General features: G+C 37.6%; 1 protein-coding gene across 1 annotated transcript in view; it reads left to right on the top strand.

The window, feature by feature from the left end:
* Positions 1–20,798, top strand: part of LOC138163249 (histone-arginine methyltransferase CARM1-like) — a 269,638-nt gene that overhangs the window by 174,969 nt on the left and 73,871 nt on the right. The window contains exon 5 of the mRNA XM_069090797.1: positions 17,431–17,541. Within this exon, the coding sequence (XP_068946898.1) occupies positions 17,431–17,541 (111 nt within the window). The remainder of the gene's footprint in view (positions 1–17,430; positions 17,542–20,798) is intronic.

Here is a 20,798-nt window from a genome sequence, read left to right on the forward strand (position 1 = left end):
TGCTCTCTCTCTCTCTCTCTCTCTCTCTCTCTCTCTCTCTCTCTCTCTCTCTCTGCCTTAAAATTCCCAAACATCACTTTTTTGTCACAAGGACCTGACTTCCCTTGTGTCCTATACCTAGTCTTAGGTCCTAGATGTGGTTAGCAGTTCAAGAAATAGAGCAAAATAATTATAGCTGTATATTTCTGTAGCAATTTTATGTTTACAAATACTTTCTTTTTTGTAAATTAGTTTTTATCATTTTTAATATCACCTTAATTTCTTAGAATCACCCCATCATACACAACTCAGTTCAAACCTTTCTTTCAAACTACCTTGGTAATGATCAAGTTTTGAGAATACTGATGACATTTTCATATCTATAATAAGTAACTGGTTTGACCTTAATGAATGCGTTATATTTAGTCTTTAATGTTTCCTTAGATTTCTTCTGGATTTTTTATATCAAATTTTTCCATGAGTTCTGGTCTTTTTGTTACAAATACCAGAAAGCTTTTCAGTTCATCAAATGTCCATTTTTTCATTCAGGATTTTGCTCAACTTTTCTTGAATAAACTATTCTTGGATTCAATGCTAGGTTTTGCTCTTTGAAATACAATGTTCCAAGACCTATGGTCTTTTAGAGTACAAGCTACTAGGTCTTATGAAATCCTGATTACATTTCCACAGTATTTAAATTGTTGGTTTTTTATTGCTTGCAATATTTTCTCCTTAACCTGGGAGTTTTGAAACTTGGCCATGACATTCCTGTATATTTTCCTTCTGGGATCTCTTTCAAGTGAAGTAGATTTCTTCTATTTCTACTTTACCATCTTGTTCTAGAACTTCAGGGTAATTTTCCTTAATAATTTCTTATATTATTGTATCTAGATTCTTTTTTTTATTTTTTTTTGTTTTGTTTTTTGCTTTTTGGAGGACAATTGGGGTTAAGTAACTTGCCCAAGGTCACACAGCTAGTTTTTGTGTTAAGAGTCTGAGGTTGGGTTTGAACTCAGGTCCTCCTGACTCCAGGGCTGGTGCTCTACTCACTGCACCACCTAGCCGCCCCCAGATTCTTTTTTTAAAATTCTAACTTTCAGGTAGTCCAACAATTGGGTAGGAAAAGGTAAAAGGGAGCAATTATATTATAAAAATGGGGTGTGAAAGGAAGAATTAATACAAAGGAAGCAGGTAGCATTGGAGGTCTGGTAATATTGAACCTTACTCTCATCTAGGTTAAAGAGGAAACAGTGTGGACATCTGGAAGGGTATAGAAGTCTTCCAAACATCTAGAGATGTGAGAAAACTGTAAGACATGGTGGGGGAGGCACTTTTAGAAGGGTATGCTGATTGGGATTTAAGAGGGTTAGGGGAGAGGAGGAAAGGACTTTTGAAGGGATGTGTAGATTGAGATTGGGGGTGGAGGAGAGAATGAAAGGACTCTTGGAGGGGTGGGTGAAGTGGAGGTGGGAAGGTGGGGGCAGGAGATAAGGTAATAGGGATAGGGTAAAAAGAGAAACTGAGAAAGAAAATAATAAATAAAAATAAGATGGAGGGAAATTCACAAATAGTAATTATAACTTTGAATGTGAATAGAATGTCTGTAACAGCTCTCTTTGTGATAGCAAAGATCTGGAAATTACAGAGATCCCTATCAATTGGGAAATGACTGAACAAGTGGCATATGGTTGGGATGGAATACTGCTATTCTATAAGAAGTGATGAGCTTATTAATCTTAGAAAGGCATAGAAAGACTTGTACAAAATGATGAAAAGTGAAGTGAACAGAACCAAGAGAACATTGTGTACAGTAACAGCAATATTGTTTTAAAAATGATTTTGAGAGACCAAGTCATTTTGACTGTTATGGAAACACAAATTAAAATAAAAGACCATATGAAGAGAGACTCTATTTGCATCCAGAGAAAGAACTGATAAATGGAAATATGTATAGAATAATTTTGTGTGTGTGTATATGTATATATGCATATACATGTACACACACTTATATATACTTATTTGTGTCTAATAGTAGCCATCTATAGGGAGGAGAGGAAGGAAAAAAGGGAAAAAAGGAGACATTTGCATGATTTAAATGAAATTTACGATGATTTAAATATAAATGATTGTTGTGCATTTGAAGAGAATAGCAAGTTGTACATGGTAGATTTGCAGTCTCATGTGCAATCATCTTTTTTATACTACTGTGTTATGTAAATGCCTGTTTTGTTCCTTGAATTGAAAATAAGATAAAATTTAAAAAATAAAATGCTAACTTAGCAAGGGGCTCTAAAAAAATCATCTTAGTTTTCCCCCAGTATCCCTCATGAACCACCACCACCAAAGAGTCATTCCATATAAAAATTTTAAGAGAAAAAAATCAGCATAAAGGATCAATACATTGGGGGAAATTTTGAGAATATATGCAAGCTACAAGACACATAGTATATACAAGTACTTTTAAACCCACTTTCCTCACAACCTTGTGAGGTAGATAATAATCATAGCTGACACCTATAGCAATTTAATATGTAAAAAGCATTTCACTTATAGTATGTGGTAATACAAATATTATTATTTCCATTTTAAATATGGAGAAACCCAGGCCCTTAGAGATGAAATAACATGCCCAAGGTCACAGGGTCACATGAATGCCTTCCCAGCCAATCCTGGGAGGCATTCAAAGACATTTGAGATGGTACAGGGAAAAAAATCTATCTGAAAAGGGAATTAGAAAGAAAAGGTAAACCTGGCCTTTTTTATCTTGTTGATTTTAGGCGTGCAGGCTATGTTCTAGCCCGAACTGGAATTTTGTGCCCCCAGGTTCCTGACTCCAGGTTCAGCACTCTTTCCATTATGCTATCAGTAATCTCAGAGAGTTTCCTATTTCTGGGTCCTTCCAGATAGGCTTTATAATTGGAGAAAGCCGTTAGAATTATGTGGTGACACCTCCTTCCTCCTTCTTCCCTAATCCTCTCCTGTCTTGCTACAGTCCTCGGTGGCAAAAACTTTCACTCTACCTCTGACTGTATGTATATTTGCATCAGTAGTGAACAAAAACTGGTTTAGTCAAACCAAAGGAGCACAAAAGAACCAGGTTATCAAAAGTAAAGCTCATACAGCAGCAAGCCATATCACTTCTTGGTAACAATGAAGAAATCATAAACTTAAAGAAGAGAAAGAAGAAAAAACTTCAGTTACTTTCCTTTTTTGCTTGTCACTTATATACAGGATTTGTGAGAATAGAATTTGTAGGTATAACACTTTAAAAAAAAAGAGCTAACTTCATTGGATATAACTGAACAGTGGTTGCTGGTACCGTGTTTCCCCGATAATAAGACCTATCCCGAAAATAAGCCCTCCCCTTACTGTGTAAGATTCCTCTAAAATAAGCCCTCCCCCGAAAATAAGCCCTATTGAGATTGCTACTGTAGTAAAGGTGATCCCCTGCGCTACACGCTACATTATGGTACCCTCTGTATGCACCGTTCCCCCCCCCCCGTGAAATGCACGCTGCGCTCCGAGCTGCATCCAGTCAGAGCTGCAGCAGTGAGCGCGTCATCCTGTTCTTCCCCAGTGATTTGCTTATTGAATAAAGCTACATTTTTTTGTTCACATTTACCTGTTTATTAAAATTGCTGTCAATGTTCATTAAAATAAGCCCTCCCCTGAAAATAAGACCTCTGGTGTTTTTCTGTCCAAAAAATTAATAAGACAGTGTCTTATTATCGGGGAAACACGGTAGGAATAGGGCATCCTCTATCTCTTATCTCTGACTCTTACTATTCTCTCTTTCTATGTCATGAGACTGTGTGTGACAGGGCTACCTATCTTTTTAAAATTTTTTTAAAAATGTTTGTGTAGGTGCATGTCTTGGGGATTTAAAAAATTATATGGTTTACTTATGCAAAGCATGCCTAACTGGAATACTTAGGGAAAGAAAGTGGCTCCATGTTGTCCAAATTCCTCAAGGGACAGAAAAAAAACATTGGAAACTTGTGAAATGAAGATTTGAAGTAATTTTTAAAATATTATTATTATTTCAAAAAGTTGCTGTGCAATACTTAATTCAGACACATACCACAAGTTAATGCCTGGCCATCATGCTTTTGTCAGCATATTCTTCGAGCTTTTTAAGTTTACTGTGTTTGAACTGTGGTTTCTTATTTATCCTCTTTTTCCTTAATCGGACTGTAATGTATGATCTGTCAGCCTGTGAACCTTTAAAGTATGATTCAGGTATTGTCATATTCTTTACTGTGTAATAAAAAAAGTTTAAAAAATGAATTAAAAAAAGAACTATGTGGTAGAGTAATTTATCATGGGGAGATGAGCTGAAAGAATAATACTAACACTAACTCACATTTCAATAGTTCTTTCCTTACCACCATGTGAGGCAGGTAGTCTAAGTATTATTATTCCCATTTTCCAGAAGAGTAAACAAGCTCAGGAGTTAGAAAATTGGCTAGATAGATGTTTAATCTTCAACTTTGATTTTATCTGTCCTTCCCCTCTTCCTTCCCTTCCCCTACCATTGATCATTACATATTAGCCCCAAGCAGAATGAAGAACCAGGAACTCAGAAGTATCAACCTGGCAGGATTTGACGGATAGTTCCTCCTTGATTGAAAATATGTTTCATTGGGTAACAGATGTTGAGTTCTATCTGAGGAACTCGCTGCAGAAATTCCCTGCAATAATTAAAGTGGGAGGAAAGTAATTATGTGAAAGAGCCCAGGAGATTTAGGTCCCAGCTGTGAATGACTAAAAGAGAAAGTAATCTTCAAATCCCTGAGAATGTTGAAGAATTTTTTTTTAGAAAAATAAACTGGAAAAAGTAAGGAACCTGACAGATGTTGAAGACCCAGCAGTTCCACCTGTCTTGTGTTTATTCAGTTGCTAAGCGTTTTTCAGTCAGTCAGGAATTTGGGAGTTATGTCAAATAGATTGGCAGGTCAGGGGAAAGAAAAAGAAGGAATAGCCAGCCATCATCAGAAATCTGTAAGAAGTAAAAATTATAGTTAAATTCTGAGCCTTGATGTTGTGGTGGGTATAGTAGTCCTAAATATGTCTGGGTGGGTCAGAAAACAGCTGTGCAGTGATGTTGGAAAAAGGACAGTAGTTTGGGAAATAGGGCAGTTAGAGGGGTAGCCATATGTGAGGTGCATTACAGACAAGAATAACATTTAAATATATGACCAATACTAGAGGGAATTCAGGGGAGACACTAATATGCTAAAGTATTGAAGAACACTAGAATGGCAATTGAAAGAGCCAGTGCTAGAAGGGCATTGAGAGGGTAACTGGAAAAACCTATCTGGAAGGAGAATTAGAAAGAAAGGATAAATTTGGCCCTTTTCCTCCTGTTGATTTTAGGGGTGTGTAGAATGTTCTCCTTTTTTCCAAGAAATTGAGTCATACTGATCTCCTTTGTTTGAGGGTAATAATAAAGATAATGGTTGTTACCATTGTTATAGTAACATTTGGTAATTGTCATAGAATCTAGAACTGGAAGGGAAGAACTTTAGAGATTTAGTCCAAAGGTTCTTTAGCTATTTTGGGGTCATGACCCCTTTTGACAATGACTGGTGAAGTCTATGGACCCCTTGTCAAAGTAACATTTTTCAATGCATAAAACAATATAAAAAATTACAAAGGAAACCAAATATATGAAAATACAGTTATCAGGTGATTTTAAAACAAGTTAATGAACCTGAGGTTAAAAAATCCTGATCTAGTCCAACTCCTTCATTTTATAGAGGAGAAAGTGGAGGTACCCGAAGGGTAAGTCACCTTCCCATGGTCACACAGCTATGTAAGTACCAGTCAGTCAGTATTCAAACCCAATACCTTTTATTACAAATCCAAATATCTGTCCATTACACTATCCAGCCTCTCAATAATTTGTTTCTGTATACTTTGTCTTATTAACATGGTTGTTATAGATGTCATGATTTGGGAGGATATTTTTGTTTTGTTTTGAGAGAACTAGGGAGCAGGGAGCTCTCTAACTGCATTGCTATAAGAAATTATCTGTAATGAAGCAACTTCTACCAATTCAAATCTGCAACTGTTCCACAACCTGCCATCTTAGAGAGTTGACTTGAGATGCTGAGAGTCTTGCCCAGGGTCTCATAGCTAAGACATGTCAGAGTTAAGATTTGAATGCACAGCCAATACATGTCAGAGGCAGTCACTAAATATTTATTAGGAACCTACTATGTGCCAGGCTCTGTACTGGGTCTTCTGGATTCTGAAGTCACCTCTTTATCTACGCTACCAGATTGCCTCTCTACTATTATTAAGAATAATTCTAGTGACTGCTAGTTTTATGAAGCACTTCACACACATTGAGTCCTTTGGTCTTACAATAACCTTGAGGTAGGCCCTACAGGAAGAACCCTACATAATCTCAGGGCTTGAACTGCTTGTGAGGCATACCAGCCTGTACTTCACCCAGTGACCACTCACTCTCTCCCCACATTCACACAACTCCTGATCTTCTATGAGTTCAACCCAAATTTCTGGTTCCAACACTCAAATTTCTTGTTTGAGTCAGAAATATCCAGAAATACTGTCTCTGTCTCTCCCTCTCTCTGTCTCTCTCTCTCTCTCTCTGTCTGTCTCTCTGTCTCTGTCTGTCTGTCTCTCTCTCTCCGTCTCTCTGTCTCTCATTTTTTCTCCTTCTTGCTTCCTACTCTTAACATACACCTTCCTTAATTCTTTGATCTTGGATGTCCTCTGCAACAACACTCATGTCAAATGTTTACATGTGATATATTTGTACATTGCCTCCCTTGCTATAATGTATGTTCCCTGAGAGCAGGCATTGTTTCCATTATTTTTTTACTTTGTATCCCTAGCACTTAGCACAGTATAGATCATAGCATTACTCAATAAGTAGGAAGGTTCATTTCCTTAGCACAGTATAGATCATAGCCTTATTCAATAAATGGAAAGGTTCATTTCCATACTGCCTCTGTAGCTTAGGAAGTGACTTAGTTTCAGACAGCTATTTGTCCCCACTGCCAACCACATTAAGCTGCTTTTTGTTTAAGCAAAGAATCCCTAGTCTGACCCATGGCCACCCAAGCTTTTCTAGGTTAGTGTGGATTTTTCCTCCTTATGTGAATTCTTACCGGCCTATGGTACTGTGGAAAGTATGCTAAATTTTGAGTAAGAGGACCTGAGTTCAGATCCCCCCTCTAACACTTATTACTTGAGTGACCTTGGATAAATGACTTCACTAACCTTCATGGGCTAAACTTCAATGTCCTCATCTGTAAAATGAGAGAGTTGAGCTAGGTGGTGTCTGAGGACCCTTTTAACTCTAGCTTTTAGCTTCCAAAATAAACTCATACCACTGTTCTTTCATATCTCGAGGAGGGAGTATTTAAAGCCAAATCTAGAAGGACTGGTATACATTTATGATCCAACCAGAACTTCATCAAATTTTCAGTGACCACTAGACAACCTCAGCTTTAGGGGTCCATAGCTTTTTGATGCTTACTCAGCATCTACCATGGCTAGAAAAACAGCTAATGTGTTGGAAGTACTCCCTGATGGTGCAGAGGTGATATCACTAACAACCTATCCCTGGGAAAATGCCAAAAATATATCTTCAGTGATTCCTCAGTGAAAATGTGAATGCCATTTCGGGTCATCTCTTCAGAGGCCTGACTCTCCCTGGGGACCTCATTTGGCTTCTTCTTTGGGAGGATAATCTTCCCCCACAGCATGAGCCTCCCTTTCCTGTGCCCCCAGAGTCCTCCAACATGACCAGCCTTTTGACAACTTTCCAGTGGCAAAATGAAAAATAGGCTCAATAAAATCTGGGGCTGGGATAAAGAAATGAGATTAGGGGCACTGTGATGGCCCCAAGCCCTCTTCTACTGCTATGTGAAAGAGCATGGCAGTGTTAGCTGCCTTAATAGCCATATGCCTCCCATAGTCTTAAAAATCCAGTCTATCTACATTTGAAGCTGTGGGCTTTCATTAGAACCCACATTTATCATGAAGGATTGTTTGGGTATTGTTTTTTCTCTGTGGAGTCTGGATACAACTGAGGCCTCAGAGGTATCACATTGAAAGTTGCTTTGCTAGTAACTCTCAGGACTCCCTCCCATTCCATTCTAAGTTTCATGACTGTATTTTCAAGAATTTAAGTTACTGTGCCAAGTGAAGCAAAGTAATAATAATAAATGACACATTTCTGAGACACTTTGAAGTTTAAAAAGTGTTTCCTCACCATTTAAGAGATAGTGCAAGTAATATTGTTAGCCCCATTTTATGGATGAGGAAACAACTTTTTAAAGTTTAGTTGAATCATTTGAACTTATTCACATAACTATTAAATTTTAGAACTGGGACTTGAATTCAGATCTGCTGACCCTTTTAGTTTTCCAGATAGCTAAATGAAAACACACACATACCCAGGCATGAGCGCACAGACACACACACACACACACACACACACACACACATACACACACACAAATACACGCATATTCAAAAGTGAAAGTAATACCAATATAAGCTAAAAAAATATTTTTAAGAAAAGACAATGGAAACATCTCATTCCTGGTCATAAATTGGAGAAGCACTTTTTGAAGATTGTACTAAGATAAAACTGAGCTCAATTGATGTGACTTAAAAGGTGTGGTTCAAATACCAGCTACCTGTGTGACCTAAAGCAATCATTACATCACTCTGTACTTGCCATTTCTTCTTCCGTTTAGTGATAGAGATGGACTACATGGCCTTTAAGGGCCATTCTGGTTTTAAATCCTGTGCTTTAAGTGCAGGGGCACTCAAAAGTGGCTAGAAAGATAGCTTCCAAAATATTGCATTTTGTGCTTAGGGGTATTTTAGGAAAGGCAATGGGTGTTCCATCTTTTCTTGAAGCTATTTATTACAGTCCATGTATCATGCTTTGCCCCCTGAGATGCAGTCATGTGTGATCTTGCAATGGACCATGGCTGCATGAATAATGATTTCCACTGGGTAGGTGGTAGAGAGCTGTTTGTTGATATTTTTATGAGCACGGCCAGCTTCACAGCAAATTACTAGGATTGGGTGGCATTTTTACTTGGCCATGCTGCTAATCACCCAAAGCCCTGAGAAACAGTGAGGGATAAAGCAACAGCTGTAGAATTAATGTAACAGAGTACTGTGGGCACATTACTCACAGCATGTTCTCCCAAACTAATGGCACTGTATCTATGTCAACACTGCATGATCCTGCTGTAAGGATCCTGGATGGTTCCTATCTGTGGTTGGCTTGGTTTTATGTGCTAAAAGAGTCAAAAAAAAAACTTTCCTTCATTTGCCTGGGAAAATGTTTACATAATAATTCTTTGCTTCTCTCCTGTTCAAAACTTCATTGTCTTCAATACTTGTGGTTTTAGACTTAAAGAAAATTGACAAATACAGATCGTGCAACAGATGTGGATTAGAAGCAAAGCTAGATCTCAGTTCATCAGTCTAGAACTGGAAAGGAATTCAGAGGATTCTCTTCTCCTCTATTAATCAAACCCTGTCTTGATTCTGGGGGAGCTAAAAATGAAGGTATAGGATAATCAGCAGATACTGGAATTTCCTTTTTCCCCTTTGGGTATGTTAATGGCCCCAAAGGAAGGTTATCACTAAGACCTAGTTCTGCTACTTCCTATACATGTAACCTTGGGGAAATCACTTTAAACATCTCTGAGTCTCAATTTCTTCATCTGCAAAATGGCAACCATCCTTGTACTACCTCCTCCATGAGGTTCTTTCTTACAAGAGGGAATAGTGAGATAATGGATATAAAGTGATTTGCAAACCTAAAAACACTATATAAGTGTCAGATATTATAATCATCCTCATGAGGGTCCTTACCTTGTGACACCTCCACTGGGATATTTTCTCCATGTGTTTGTTCTCAGTTTTCCAACTTTTTAAGGACCATGCCCACTTTTTCAACACATGTGGGCTAAATTTCACTAAACAATAGTGATAGTCTTTCCTTTGGAATCAGTTTTCAAGATATTTCTAAAAGAAGAAAATTCTCATCTATGTTAAATCTGGAAATAATGATGAGAAGGGAACAGGTAGACTTTTACAGACAATTTTCAACCATAGTTGATATATTCAGTTACACAGTTGATTGAATGGTGTAGAGCAGTGGGGTCAAACTCAAACAGAAACAGGGAAACCTTATACATAAGGTTCCCTGCTGACCACACATTAGTTTTTAAGTGTAATATTACCTATGTTTTATTGTATCTCTGTTTATTTTGTTAAGTATTTCCCAATTCTATTTTAATATGGTTTGGGTGCATTCAGAGCCATATGTTTGATACCTCTGATATAGAGAATAAAAGATCCCACTTATGTTTATTACTTGTTGATTACAACAAAATGGTTGATTTTGTAAGGCAGAATACATACTTTAAGAGTCTCCTTTTACAAGGTGTCTCTCATGCATATAAAAATATAGGTGATTCCTTAACATTTGCAATCAGAGGTAACTTTTTTCCATGATTTTTGGAATATCAAAGAGAGCATCACAAAACATTGAATCATGCCTATTATAGTTGTTCATAACTTGTAGAGGATTTCATACATAAAGTCCAAATGTAAAACCACCCATAGATGGTGAAGTTTTCTAGGTGTTCCTTTTGTGTAGGACATTGTCCAAAGGCCTTCGTGGGGTACTCAAAACTAAATGGATGAAAATATGTATTGTCCAGATTAACAACCTATTGAGTTAATTCTCCAATACATATATCTTGGGTTGGACTATGAATTGAGCAGAAGGAAGAAAGTGGGTTGGATTCTGTTGGGAGAATTGGGCAGTCCTTTCACTAATCCCAAGCTGTTCCCTGACACTACAATTCACATTTTCATTATTTTACATATGATGTAATATAAAGTGCTCAAATTCTAAAGGCGTCTTGTTAGCATATTTGCATATTTAAGGCACCAGGATGGGCCAAGAGTTGGAGAAAAGGACCTTGCTATCTAGATTGCTTGGCTTCTTGGGATCAAAGAGGCTTCATAGCTCAGCTTCCATATATCTCCTGTAGGGTTTCTTTGGCAAAACTCCCTGAAATGGATTTCATGGGCATATGCTCCCCACTACAGGTTAAATGGGGATTATAAGAAATTTCTAACTCTGTCAGGTAGAGGCTTCAGGCCTCTGCTAGCAGAGGAAAGCATATTCAGGAGACAGACTAAATACTTGTCTGACTTGTCTGTCCTTCAAAAGAACTTTGACTTTGGGGATACAACTCTTGGATCTAAACAAACCTTTTTCTCCCCTTCGGGAGAGAAATTCCTCTTTCTCTAGTCTGTTAAGTAGTCATGTGAGGATCTTGCCTTTTTAAAAGAGCTGAATATTAACCTCTGAACAATAAGCTTAAAATAAGATGATACATTGATTGGGGAATGACTAAAGAAATTGTAGTACATGGAGGTAATAGAATATTACTGTGCTGATGATGAATGTGATAAATGCAGAGAAATAAGGAATAATTATATGAATTGATACAGAGTAAAATAAGCAAACCTAAGAAATCAATATACACAATGGTGTGCAACAATGTAAATGAAAAGAACAACCATACAAACAAAAAAGTGAATGTTGCAAAATTATAATAAATAAGCATGGTTTAAAAAAAGATGAGAAGATACTCCCATGCTCATCCTTTGTAGAGGTGAGAAGTCCACAATTATCATACATTGCATCTTTTTAAATGTATTCATCAATTATGTTGAATTTTTCCTCTACCTTTTTTTTGTCTTTAAAAAATACTATTTCAGGGCGGCTAGGTGGCACAGTGAATAGAACACTGACCCTGGAATGAGGAGGACCTGAGTTCAAATCCAGCCTCAGATATTTGACACTTACTAGTTCTGTGACCTTGGGCAAGTCACTTAACCACAATTGCCCTGCCTTCCCCACTCAAAAAAAAAAAAAATATTTGTTATATGAAATGTCTCTCTCGGAGAGGAAGGATACTAGGGAACACATTGGTGATATAAAAAAAATCAGTAAAAACTTATTTTAAAAACAGATAGATGACAGAGCCCAACTCCTTTTATGGAGAAAGGCTAGCACCTTAGCTGAGGGCTCCAGCTAAAGTTCAACAAATGGGAGCAGCAAGAACAGCCCATGAAAGAGAAAGAAGAGAACCAATGTAATGCAAAACCCAACAGGGAGAGATTAGAATTCTAAGCAGGTCCCACAAAAGCAATGTAATGATTTTAACACAACACATTGGCCAGTCTGTAGCATTAAATCAGTGGTATTTCCATGTGTGGGACCTGGCCGCATATTCTACATGTGATTGCTTCTTGTGTCTACTCTTCCTATTGATGATTGGGAGGGGAAGTATTCCAGGCTTATGAGGGAAGTGTTCAATTACTACTTTTCTTACTATGATATTTTACTAAATGTCTTTGCCAACTAGAAGATCACACATTGGCAGTCACTTAAGAGTTCTGACTTTGAATAAACTCTGACTCACAGAGTCCCTAGATTCAATAGATCCAGAACAGAATAGGAGGGATGGTATAAAATCAATTTGTAGGAATGGTGAAGCAAGCAGCTTGCTGACAATGAAGTTCATCTTTTCAATGTTAATATTCTCCCTATGATGCTATATGGACATAATTCATGGAATGTCACATGCTTTTAAGAACACAAATTGCAAGGTGGCTAGGTGGTGCAGTGAACAGAGCACCAGCCCTGAAGTCAGGAGGACCTGAGTTCAAATCTGGCTTTAGACACTTAACACTTATTAGCTGTGTGACCTTGAGTCCTCCAAAAAAAAAAAAAAGAACACATTTCGCAGGATTCCAAATGAAATGGTATTTTTTTTTTTAAAAAAGATTGTAGCATATGGTTACCAATGATTTGTGTGTGAAAAGTGGCATAAAATAATAAAAGATGTCATCAGGGACACATGCTTTAGAAAAGTAGGAATATCAGTTGTATAATAAGAGTGAAGTATATCACAGGTCATCTAAATATTTCACTGGTATCCACAAATATTAAGAAAAAAACAGGACCAAGTCTTAGTATAGTAGCTCTCAAAGAGTGGTCCAAGGATGTCTGGATCCCCTAATCCTTTCAGGGAGTCTGCAAGGTCAAAACTTTTCATAATAATACTAAATACTCCTCCTTTCTCCTACTACATATCTATGTGAAGCCAGATTTTCTTCATATACTTCAATCAAAATAGCATTTTGCAATAGATTGAATGCAACAGCAAATGTAAGAATCTATCTCTCTCCTACTAAGTCAGACATTGAAGTTGTTTGCAAAAATATGTAAAATAATGCTTCTTCTCACTAAAATTTTTTTTGTTTTGGAAAATTTGGTCACTCTTCATGTTATATTCTATTAACATAATAGGTTAGTTATCAACATTTTAAATGAATAAATATTTTTTAATTATCAGTTTTGATTTCAACTAGAGTAAATACAAATATATCTAACTCAGATAACCAAAAGCTCTGTGGAGTCCTTAATAATTTTAAAGAGTGTGATGGGGAATGGTCAAAGGATATGAGCAGGCAGTTTTCAGAAGAAGAAATCAAAGCTAACTGTAGTCATAAGAAAAAATGCTCTAAATCACTATTGATGAAAGAAATGCAAATTAAAGACAACTCTGAGGTGCTACCTCATACCCATCAGATTGACTAATATGACAAAAAAGGAAAATGATAAAAGTTGGGAGATATGTGGGAAAACTGGGACACTACTACCCTGTTGGTATGGTGGTGAACTGAAACAACCATTCTGGAGAGCAGTTTAGAACTATGCCCAAAGGGCTATAAAACTGTGCATCCCCTTTGATCCAGCAATACCATTACTAGGTCTGTATCCCAAAGAGATCCCAATGAAAGACAGGGGCAAGGACCTAATCATAAAACAATATTTATAGTAGCTCTTTTGTGGTGGCTAAGAACTATAAGTTGAATACCCATCAATCAGAGAATGGCTTTACAAGTTGTGGTACATGATTGTAATGGAATATTATTATACTATAAGAAATGACAAGCAGGATGATTTCAGAAAAACCTGGAGAGACTTACATGAACTAGTGTCAAGTGAGGTGAGCAGAAGTAGGAGAACACTGAATGTAGTAATAGCAATATTGTATGATGAAGAACTGAATGAGGGGCAGATAGGTGGTGCAGTGAATAGAGCACCGGCCATGGAGTCAGGAGAACCTGAGTTCAAATCCCACCTCAGACACTTAACATTTACTAGCCGTGTGACCTTGGGCAAGTCATTTAACCCCAATTGCCCTGCCCTCTCCCCTCCAAAAAAGCAGCAAAAAAAGAGCTGAATGACTTAGGTATTCTCAGCAATATAATGATCCAAGACAATCCCAAAGGACTCATGTGGAAACATGCTATCCATCTCAGTGAGAGAAATGATATTGTCTGAGTACAGACTAAAGCATACTATTTTTCACTTTCTTTCATTCTTTTTGTTTTTGTTTCAGTCTTCTTGTACAAAATGAATAATATGGAAATGTTTTACATGATTGCATATGTATAACCTATATCAGATTGCTTTCCATCTCAAGGAAGGATGAGGGGAGGGAAGGAGAGAAGAATAGATTTGGAACTAAAACTTAAAAAAAAAGAACCCAAATGTTAAGGATTCTTTAAACACATAATTGGGGGAAAATAAAGTATTATTTTTAAAAAGAGTATAATAAGGATCTTGATATGAAAAATTTTGAGAACTGCTGCTCTAGTATATTGGGTAAGTCCCTCATTGAGGATTTATGAAAGGCTATAGAAAAAAATATGCAGAATGAGAAGGCTTAACTAGATTCTCCTATCAGTGAACTGATATATCATTTCATCAACGTTTTATTTTCTTTCTGAAGTAGTTCAGATCCTTTTGACAAATCTCAGAAATATACTATTCTCTTATTGTGACACTGACCCCCTGGGGAGGGGGGTTGATGAGGTGGAGAGAGAGAATAGGAGAGAAAGAGAGAGATTGAAATTTTTATTTCAATTTTTATTTCTGGGCTCAAGGAACTTGAAAGATTTTAGTCATTTCTCCCAAACAAATCCCCCCCTCTGTGGGTAACCTTGTATCTTGAAACAAGAAAACTTTAGTCCAAAGAGATGAATGTCAGAGTGGAGCACTCTGTCCAGTATCAGTCCTAGAAACATCAAAATAGCTATGCCAAAAGAGGAAAGAGTTGAAATAAAATAACCAAATGAGCCCTGAAGTTAGACCAGGCTCTGAAACTTTAGCAAATTGCTTATCTTCTCTGTGCCTCAGTTTTCTAACCTTTAGATGAAAGGATTGGACTGTATGATCTCTAAGCTTCCTTCATGCTCTGAGTCCTATGGTTAATGGACCAAAGTTCCTAAACCACTGCTGAAACAGAATCTCAATCTGAGTTGTCGTCTCTATTATAATTTGTAGACTTGCAAGTTATTTTCATTCTTACATCTAAACAATTTCTTTCTAAAATTTTAATGCTACCAAAGATATCTACTTAAGATCATTATAGACTTTAGAGTTGGAAAGGGACCTTATCAGATTATCTAGGCCAGGGGTTTGCAAATTACTACTGTCCCATGAGCTAAGAATGGTTTTTATGTCTTTTAAATAAAGTTTAATTTCATTTAAAAATATAAAAACTATTTTTAGCGCCAGGTAAAGGTACCTGGATTTGGCCTTCCAGAAGTTTGCTTATCCCTTGTCTAATTCAATCCCCCTGTTTTACAGATGAGGAAACTAAGGCCCACAGATGTTAAATACCTTGCCCAAGGTCACCAAGATAGTAATAACTATTACTATCAGTTAGTAATTACTATCAGTTAGCACACTCAGGATTTGAACTGTCTTCAAGTCTAGCATATTTTCCATTTAACCAAGTTGACTCCTCATGACCATTAGTTAATATTTTTAATAGGAGAGAGGGCAAAGAATTATTTAATGCTATTTTGAGAAGGAAAATTAAAAAGGCTTTTCTTAGATTAGTGGTATGTATACAGGGATAATTAGAGGGAAAGGAGGTATTAAAAACATGATAAAACTTTCATTTTCTTTTTTTTTTTTAATTCAACTGAAACTCCATAGGGTTCTGTTGACGTCATCATCAATTCTGTTTATTTCTGTTTCTTATGCATGTATAATTCTTATAATTATAAAATGGTACATTCCATGTTAGAAATCTAAGGTGTGGGGCAGCTAAGTGGCACAGTGAATCAAGTGTTGGCCCCGGAGTCAGGAGGACCTGAGTTCAATTCCGGCCTCAGACACTTAACACCCACACAAAAACACTAGCCGTGTAACCTTGGGCAAGTTACTTAACCCCAACTGCCTCCAAAAAGCAAAAAAAAAAAATCTAAGGTGTGAAGAGCATCAAAGTGGTTGAGGTTTCACAGCCACATGTACATGCTTTCAGAGTGAGAATTGTGAGGTGTCGTTGACTTTGCACAGAAGTGAAGGGGTTTTGCTGTAGTCCCAGCAGGGTGAGGAGGAACAAGAAGGGATGTGGCACAAAAAAAAGATAGACAAGACTCCTCACTCCAGATGGAGATTAGGACTTAGCAGCAGCAGAACTTCCTGAAGGAAGAAAACTCTCATCATCATCATCATCATATCTCTCTCTCTCTCCTTTTGCTCCTCTCATGAAAGGGGATCTTGATTTCCTTTTCCTGTAGATTATTCAAGAATTTGCTTATTATTAAAACCAATAAATCTTAGGGAGAAAGATTAGTTCTTCAAAGAGACTTATTGCCTTTCTTTGATTAGTTATTTTATATTATAGAGATAATACTCTACTAATCTCATGTGATTGTATATTTAGACCTGGAAGGACTTTAGATCCTATCAAATCCAAACCCCTCAGTTTATAGATGGGGAAATTGAGGCATAGAGAAGTTAAGTGACTTACTCAGAGTAACACAACTAATAAAGTGTCTAAGGTAGGATTTGATCCCAGGTATTCTTGGCAGCTAGGTGGTACAATGGACAGAACACTGGACTTGCAGTCAAGAAGACTCAGATTCAAATCCAGCCTCTAGCTGTAAGTCATTTAACTTCCCTCCACCTTATTTTCCCCATCTGTAAAATGGGGATAATAATCACACCTACTTCCATTGTTGTTTTGAGGATAAAATGAGAATATTTGCAAAGTACTTTTGTAAACTTCAAAGTGCTATATAAATACTATTATTGTTGTTATTATTATATCATTATTCCTGACATCAAGCCTAGTGTTCCATTTACTGAGGTTTCTATAAGAAAAATACTTAATAAACTTTCAGAGCTTGTAAATGTGAGTTGTGATTGTTGTTTTCTATGGAAATCCTGGAAAGAAACCTAATATAAAATGCCTTTAAGGTGTAATTATTGACTTGTATGTATTTTATTACATCCTCCTTCCCCCCGTTTCCTTCTGTCTTCCCCTCTTATTTAAGGTGGTCCTAGATGTTGGCTGTGGATCTGGAATTCTCTCCTTCTTTGCTGTGCAAGCCGGGGCCAGGAAAGTGTACGCTGTTGAAGCCAGTGCTGTAGCCCAGTATGCCGAGGTAAGTGCATTCATTCACTTTGGGGCCAAGGCTTTGAAGGTTCTAGAGTTCCTTGTGCAGTGTAGCTAATTCTAACAGGGGACTTGGACACCAAGCCATGAGGCTTCCAGCTGGCCCTTTTCCAGTAGGCATCTCTGTTTCATTTGTACAGTGAACACGAAAATCATTTATCCATGGTTACAAAGTAAATGTAACAAAATTATAAAGTAACCCTCTTCTAATTCAGCTAATGAAAGGACTTCTTCTAATTCTTTAAGTAATAAAACAGGATGAGAATCCTAAACACTGTCATTTCTCACAGTTGTGCCCCACAGGGATGGTTAAGTGTGTTTGGTTTGGCATTTGTCTGAGTTTGTGATTTTGTGGGTGTAGGGGACTTCCCATGAGAAAACTCCCTCTACCAGAACAATATCTGAGGTGGACTTTGACCCCAGGTTTTCCTGACATCAAGTCTAGCATTCTATCCACTACGCTATAAGGTTTCTGTAAGGTAAAAGTTAACAACTGGTCTGTAATGTTAATAGTCTTAGAAAGGTGCTTTAGGGCACTGTCAAGTTAAGCCTTATTCCTGGCATCACACAGCTAAGATGCATCAGTAACAGGACCAGAACTTCTGACTCACAAGGACAGACTACCTCTCACTTAAGTGCATTACTGGTTTGAAATTTTCTAATTCACTTAAGGTTCATTTATGCTCAGTCTTCTCATAGGGACTTCATTTGTCTGATACTATAATTGAATAAAAAACCAGTATTCATGCTTGAAAGTGCCTTTCAGATGTCAAAGCCCAATAGAAGATGCCTTGTTCTTAATACAGAATTGTTAACCCTCACTGCCTACTATGGTTATGGCCCCAGGAACATGCCATATCCAGAATGCTTGACCAGGATATCTTTTCTTACCCTTTTGGCATTTTCCACTCAGAGTGCCAGTCCAACGAGGCGGTGGGTCTTTGGGATTCCTGAGCCCAACTCAGCATCGATCCTTGGGCAGACCTCTAAAACAATTCAACATTGCCCACTAGCACAGACAGGTCCCTTTTTATCCCCTTGTCTGCCCTGTCCCCTTTATCCCTCTTCACTCCCCTGTCCAGATCCAGTTCTTATTAGTTTCAAGTTCTTTTAGAGGAGCAATGAATAAGTACATTTATTTGGTCATGTGATCATTTTCGAGCTCTCCTTGGGTTTCCCTTCAAGCATGTAGTTTCCAGCCAGTTCATGTCTACAGTCTACTTATTACCTTGGCTTAATATACTTTCCCTTGAAAGTCCCATAGACAGTCCATTAACAAATCTTGTTGACTCTACCAACCCAACATGCCTCATATCCATCCTCTTCTCTTCACTCACGTACTCACTAGTTTCATTCAGGCCCTTATCACCTCTCACTTCGACCATAACAATAGACTCCAAATTGTGTCCAGTCACTCACTCCCTCCTCCGATCCATCTCCAATACAACTGCCAAAGTGGGCTTCCCAAAGCATAATCTGAATGTCACTGCTGCTCAAAGGGCTTCCATGGCTTTCTTTTGCCTCTAGCATAAAGTACAAACTTTTCTATTTAACACTGAAAACTTATCACAATCTGTCTTCAAGTTATCTTTTGAGACTCTTGCCTTTCTCTTCACATGCTCAAATAGAGGTCAGTTTGGCTGGAAAGTAGATATTCCCCAAATACAATGTTCAGTTCCCTCTGCCATACCTTTGTGCAGGCTGTGCCCTATGCCTAGGAAATGCCATTCCTCCTCACGCCTGCCTTCTATAAGCCCTAGCTCCCTTCATAGCTCAGTTCATGTACTACCTCCTATGAGGAGACTTTCCTGATTTCTGTAATTGTTGATGCTCTCCTCCATCTCCTCAACCAAAAAGAAAAAAGTTTACTTATTTTGCATAAGTTTTATATTTTCTTGTCTGAATATATGTTATTCTGCCCTACCCCAGTAGGAAATGAACATGTTACTGGGTTGATAACAGCCTCTAGTCTGGAAAGTTACCAATAGCCTCCAAAATCACCATGGTTAAAGCTACCAGGTCTGGGGACATCACTGCCTTTGCGTCTTTCTAGAACTGAAAAGGACAAATGAAACAGGACAAAATGTCAGGCTCATCTCTTGAGATCACAAAGGCCTAAAACAGTTAGGGTGAAGGGGCACAGACCTTCCCTCTCTCAGGGGAAGACCATGGTGCTTAAGCTTCAGCCTATTTTAGCCTTGAACTGCAGTGGGCCTCAATTTTCTACTCTGTAAAATAAAAGGATTAGATTAGATGAACTCAGAGGTCCCTTCTAGCTGTTAATCTATGTCTTGTGATTCTATAAACCTTCTTCCTTACTCATTAATATGCCATGTGCTTTTTTGCTTCTGGACCTTCATTAATACCGTATTTTGCCTGAAACAAGTACTCAGTAGAGATCAGTTGAATTTGCAGACGCGAGATGACAATAAATTGATGCCTTAGTTTGCATTAGTATTTTCCTTTGGGGCAGTGGTCTGTTCATGGTGCATCCAGGTAGTTGCCCACTTTCTTCAAACAGCATACATTTTTATAGGTATTTTGAGTTTATTGCCATAAAAAAAAAATTCCTTAAAACTAGCGGTGAGGTATGAAGGGAGAACTGACCTTCAAATGGGTGAGTGAGAGGTTGTCCCCTCATAGGGTGTCATCTTGCATCTACAGGCACCACCACTCCAGATACTATGTATTTTTAGGTAGAAACTGAACCAGCAAATGTTTAATTTTTTTCCCCTGAAGGCTTCATTAAAAAAAAAAAAAAAGATAAAATTACAACAGGAAAAAAATGGACCAATTTAGCAATGATAAACAGTCTCTGGATTCTAATCAAAACTTCTCATCTGAATTTTCCTTCTTGTACCAGCCTCATATATGCTAATGAAACTTAATGTGAATATCTTCAAATTACACAGAATTCAACTTCTATTGTGTACTATAGCCCAACCTTTCAGTATGTGCTCTCCTGGACCAGGGGAAGCTGCATAGAGGAGGTAGGAGTGGTACTTGAGCTGGGTCTCACAGTTTGGGTAGGAATTGAGTGTGGCCCCTTTCCAGGTTTGGGAGTCCCTTGTCTTTCTCTCTTTCTAATGTATGGCCATTCTCTGCACAATCACAGTGACTCCTTCATTGGGAAAATGCTGCTACTTTTCACCTGAATACTATTTGCAGCAGCTACAAATTTAATATATAAGTTTGGTAAACTTGGGGACCAAAGAATGAAGTTAGGTTTATTGAAACTCCCTAGAT

This window comes from Petaurus breviceps, unplaced genomic scaffold (assembly GCF_028583685.1).
Source record: "Petaurus breviceps papuanus isolate PSGF00001 unplaced genomic scaffold, PetGlider_PUasm1.0 187, whole genome shotgun sequence".
Taxonomy (NCBI): Eukaryota; Metazoa; Chordata; class Mammalia; order Diprotodontia; family Petauridae; genus Petaurus; species Petaurus breviceps.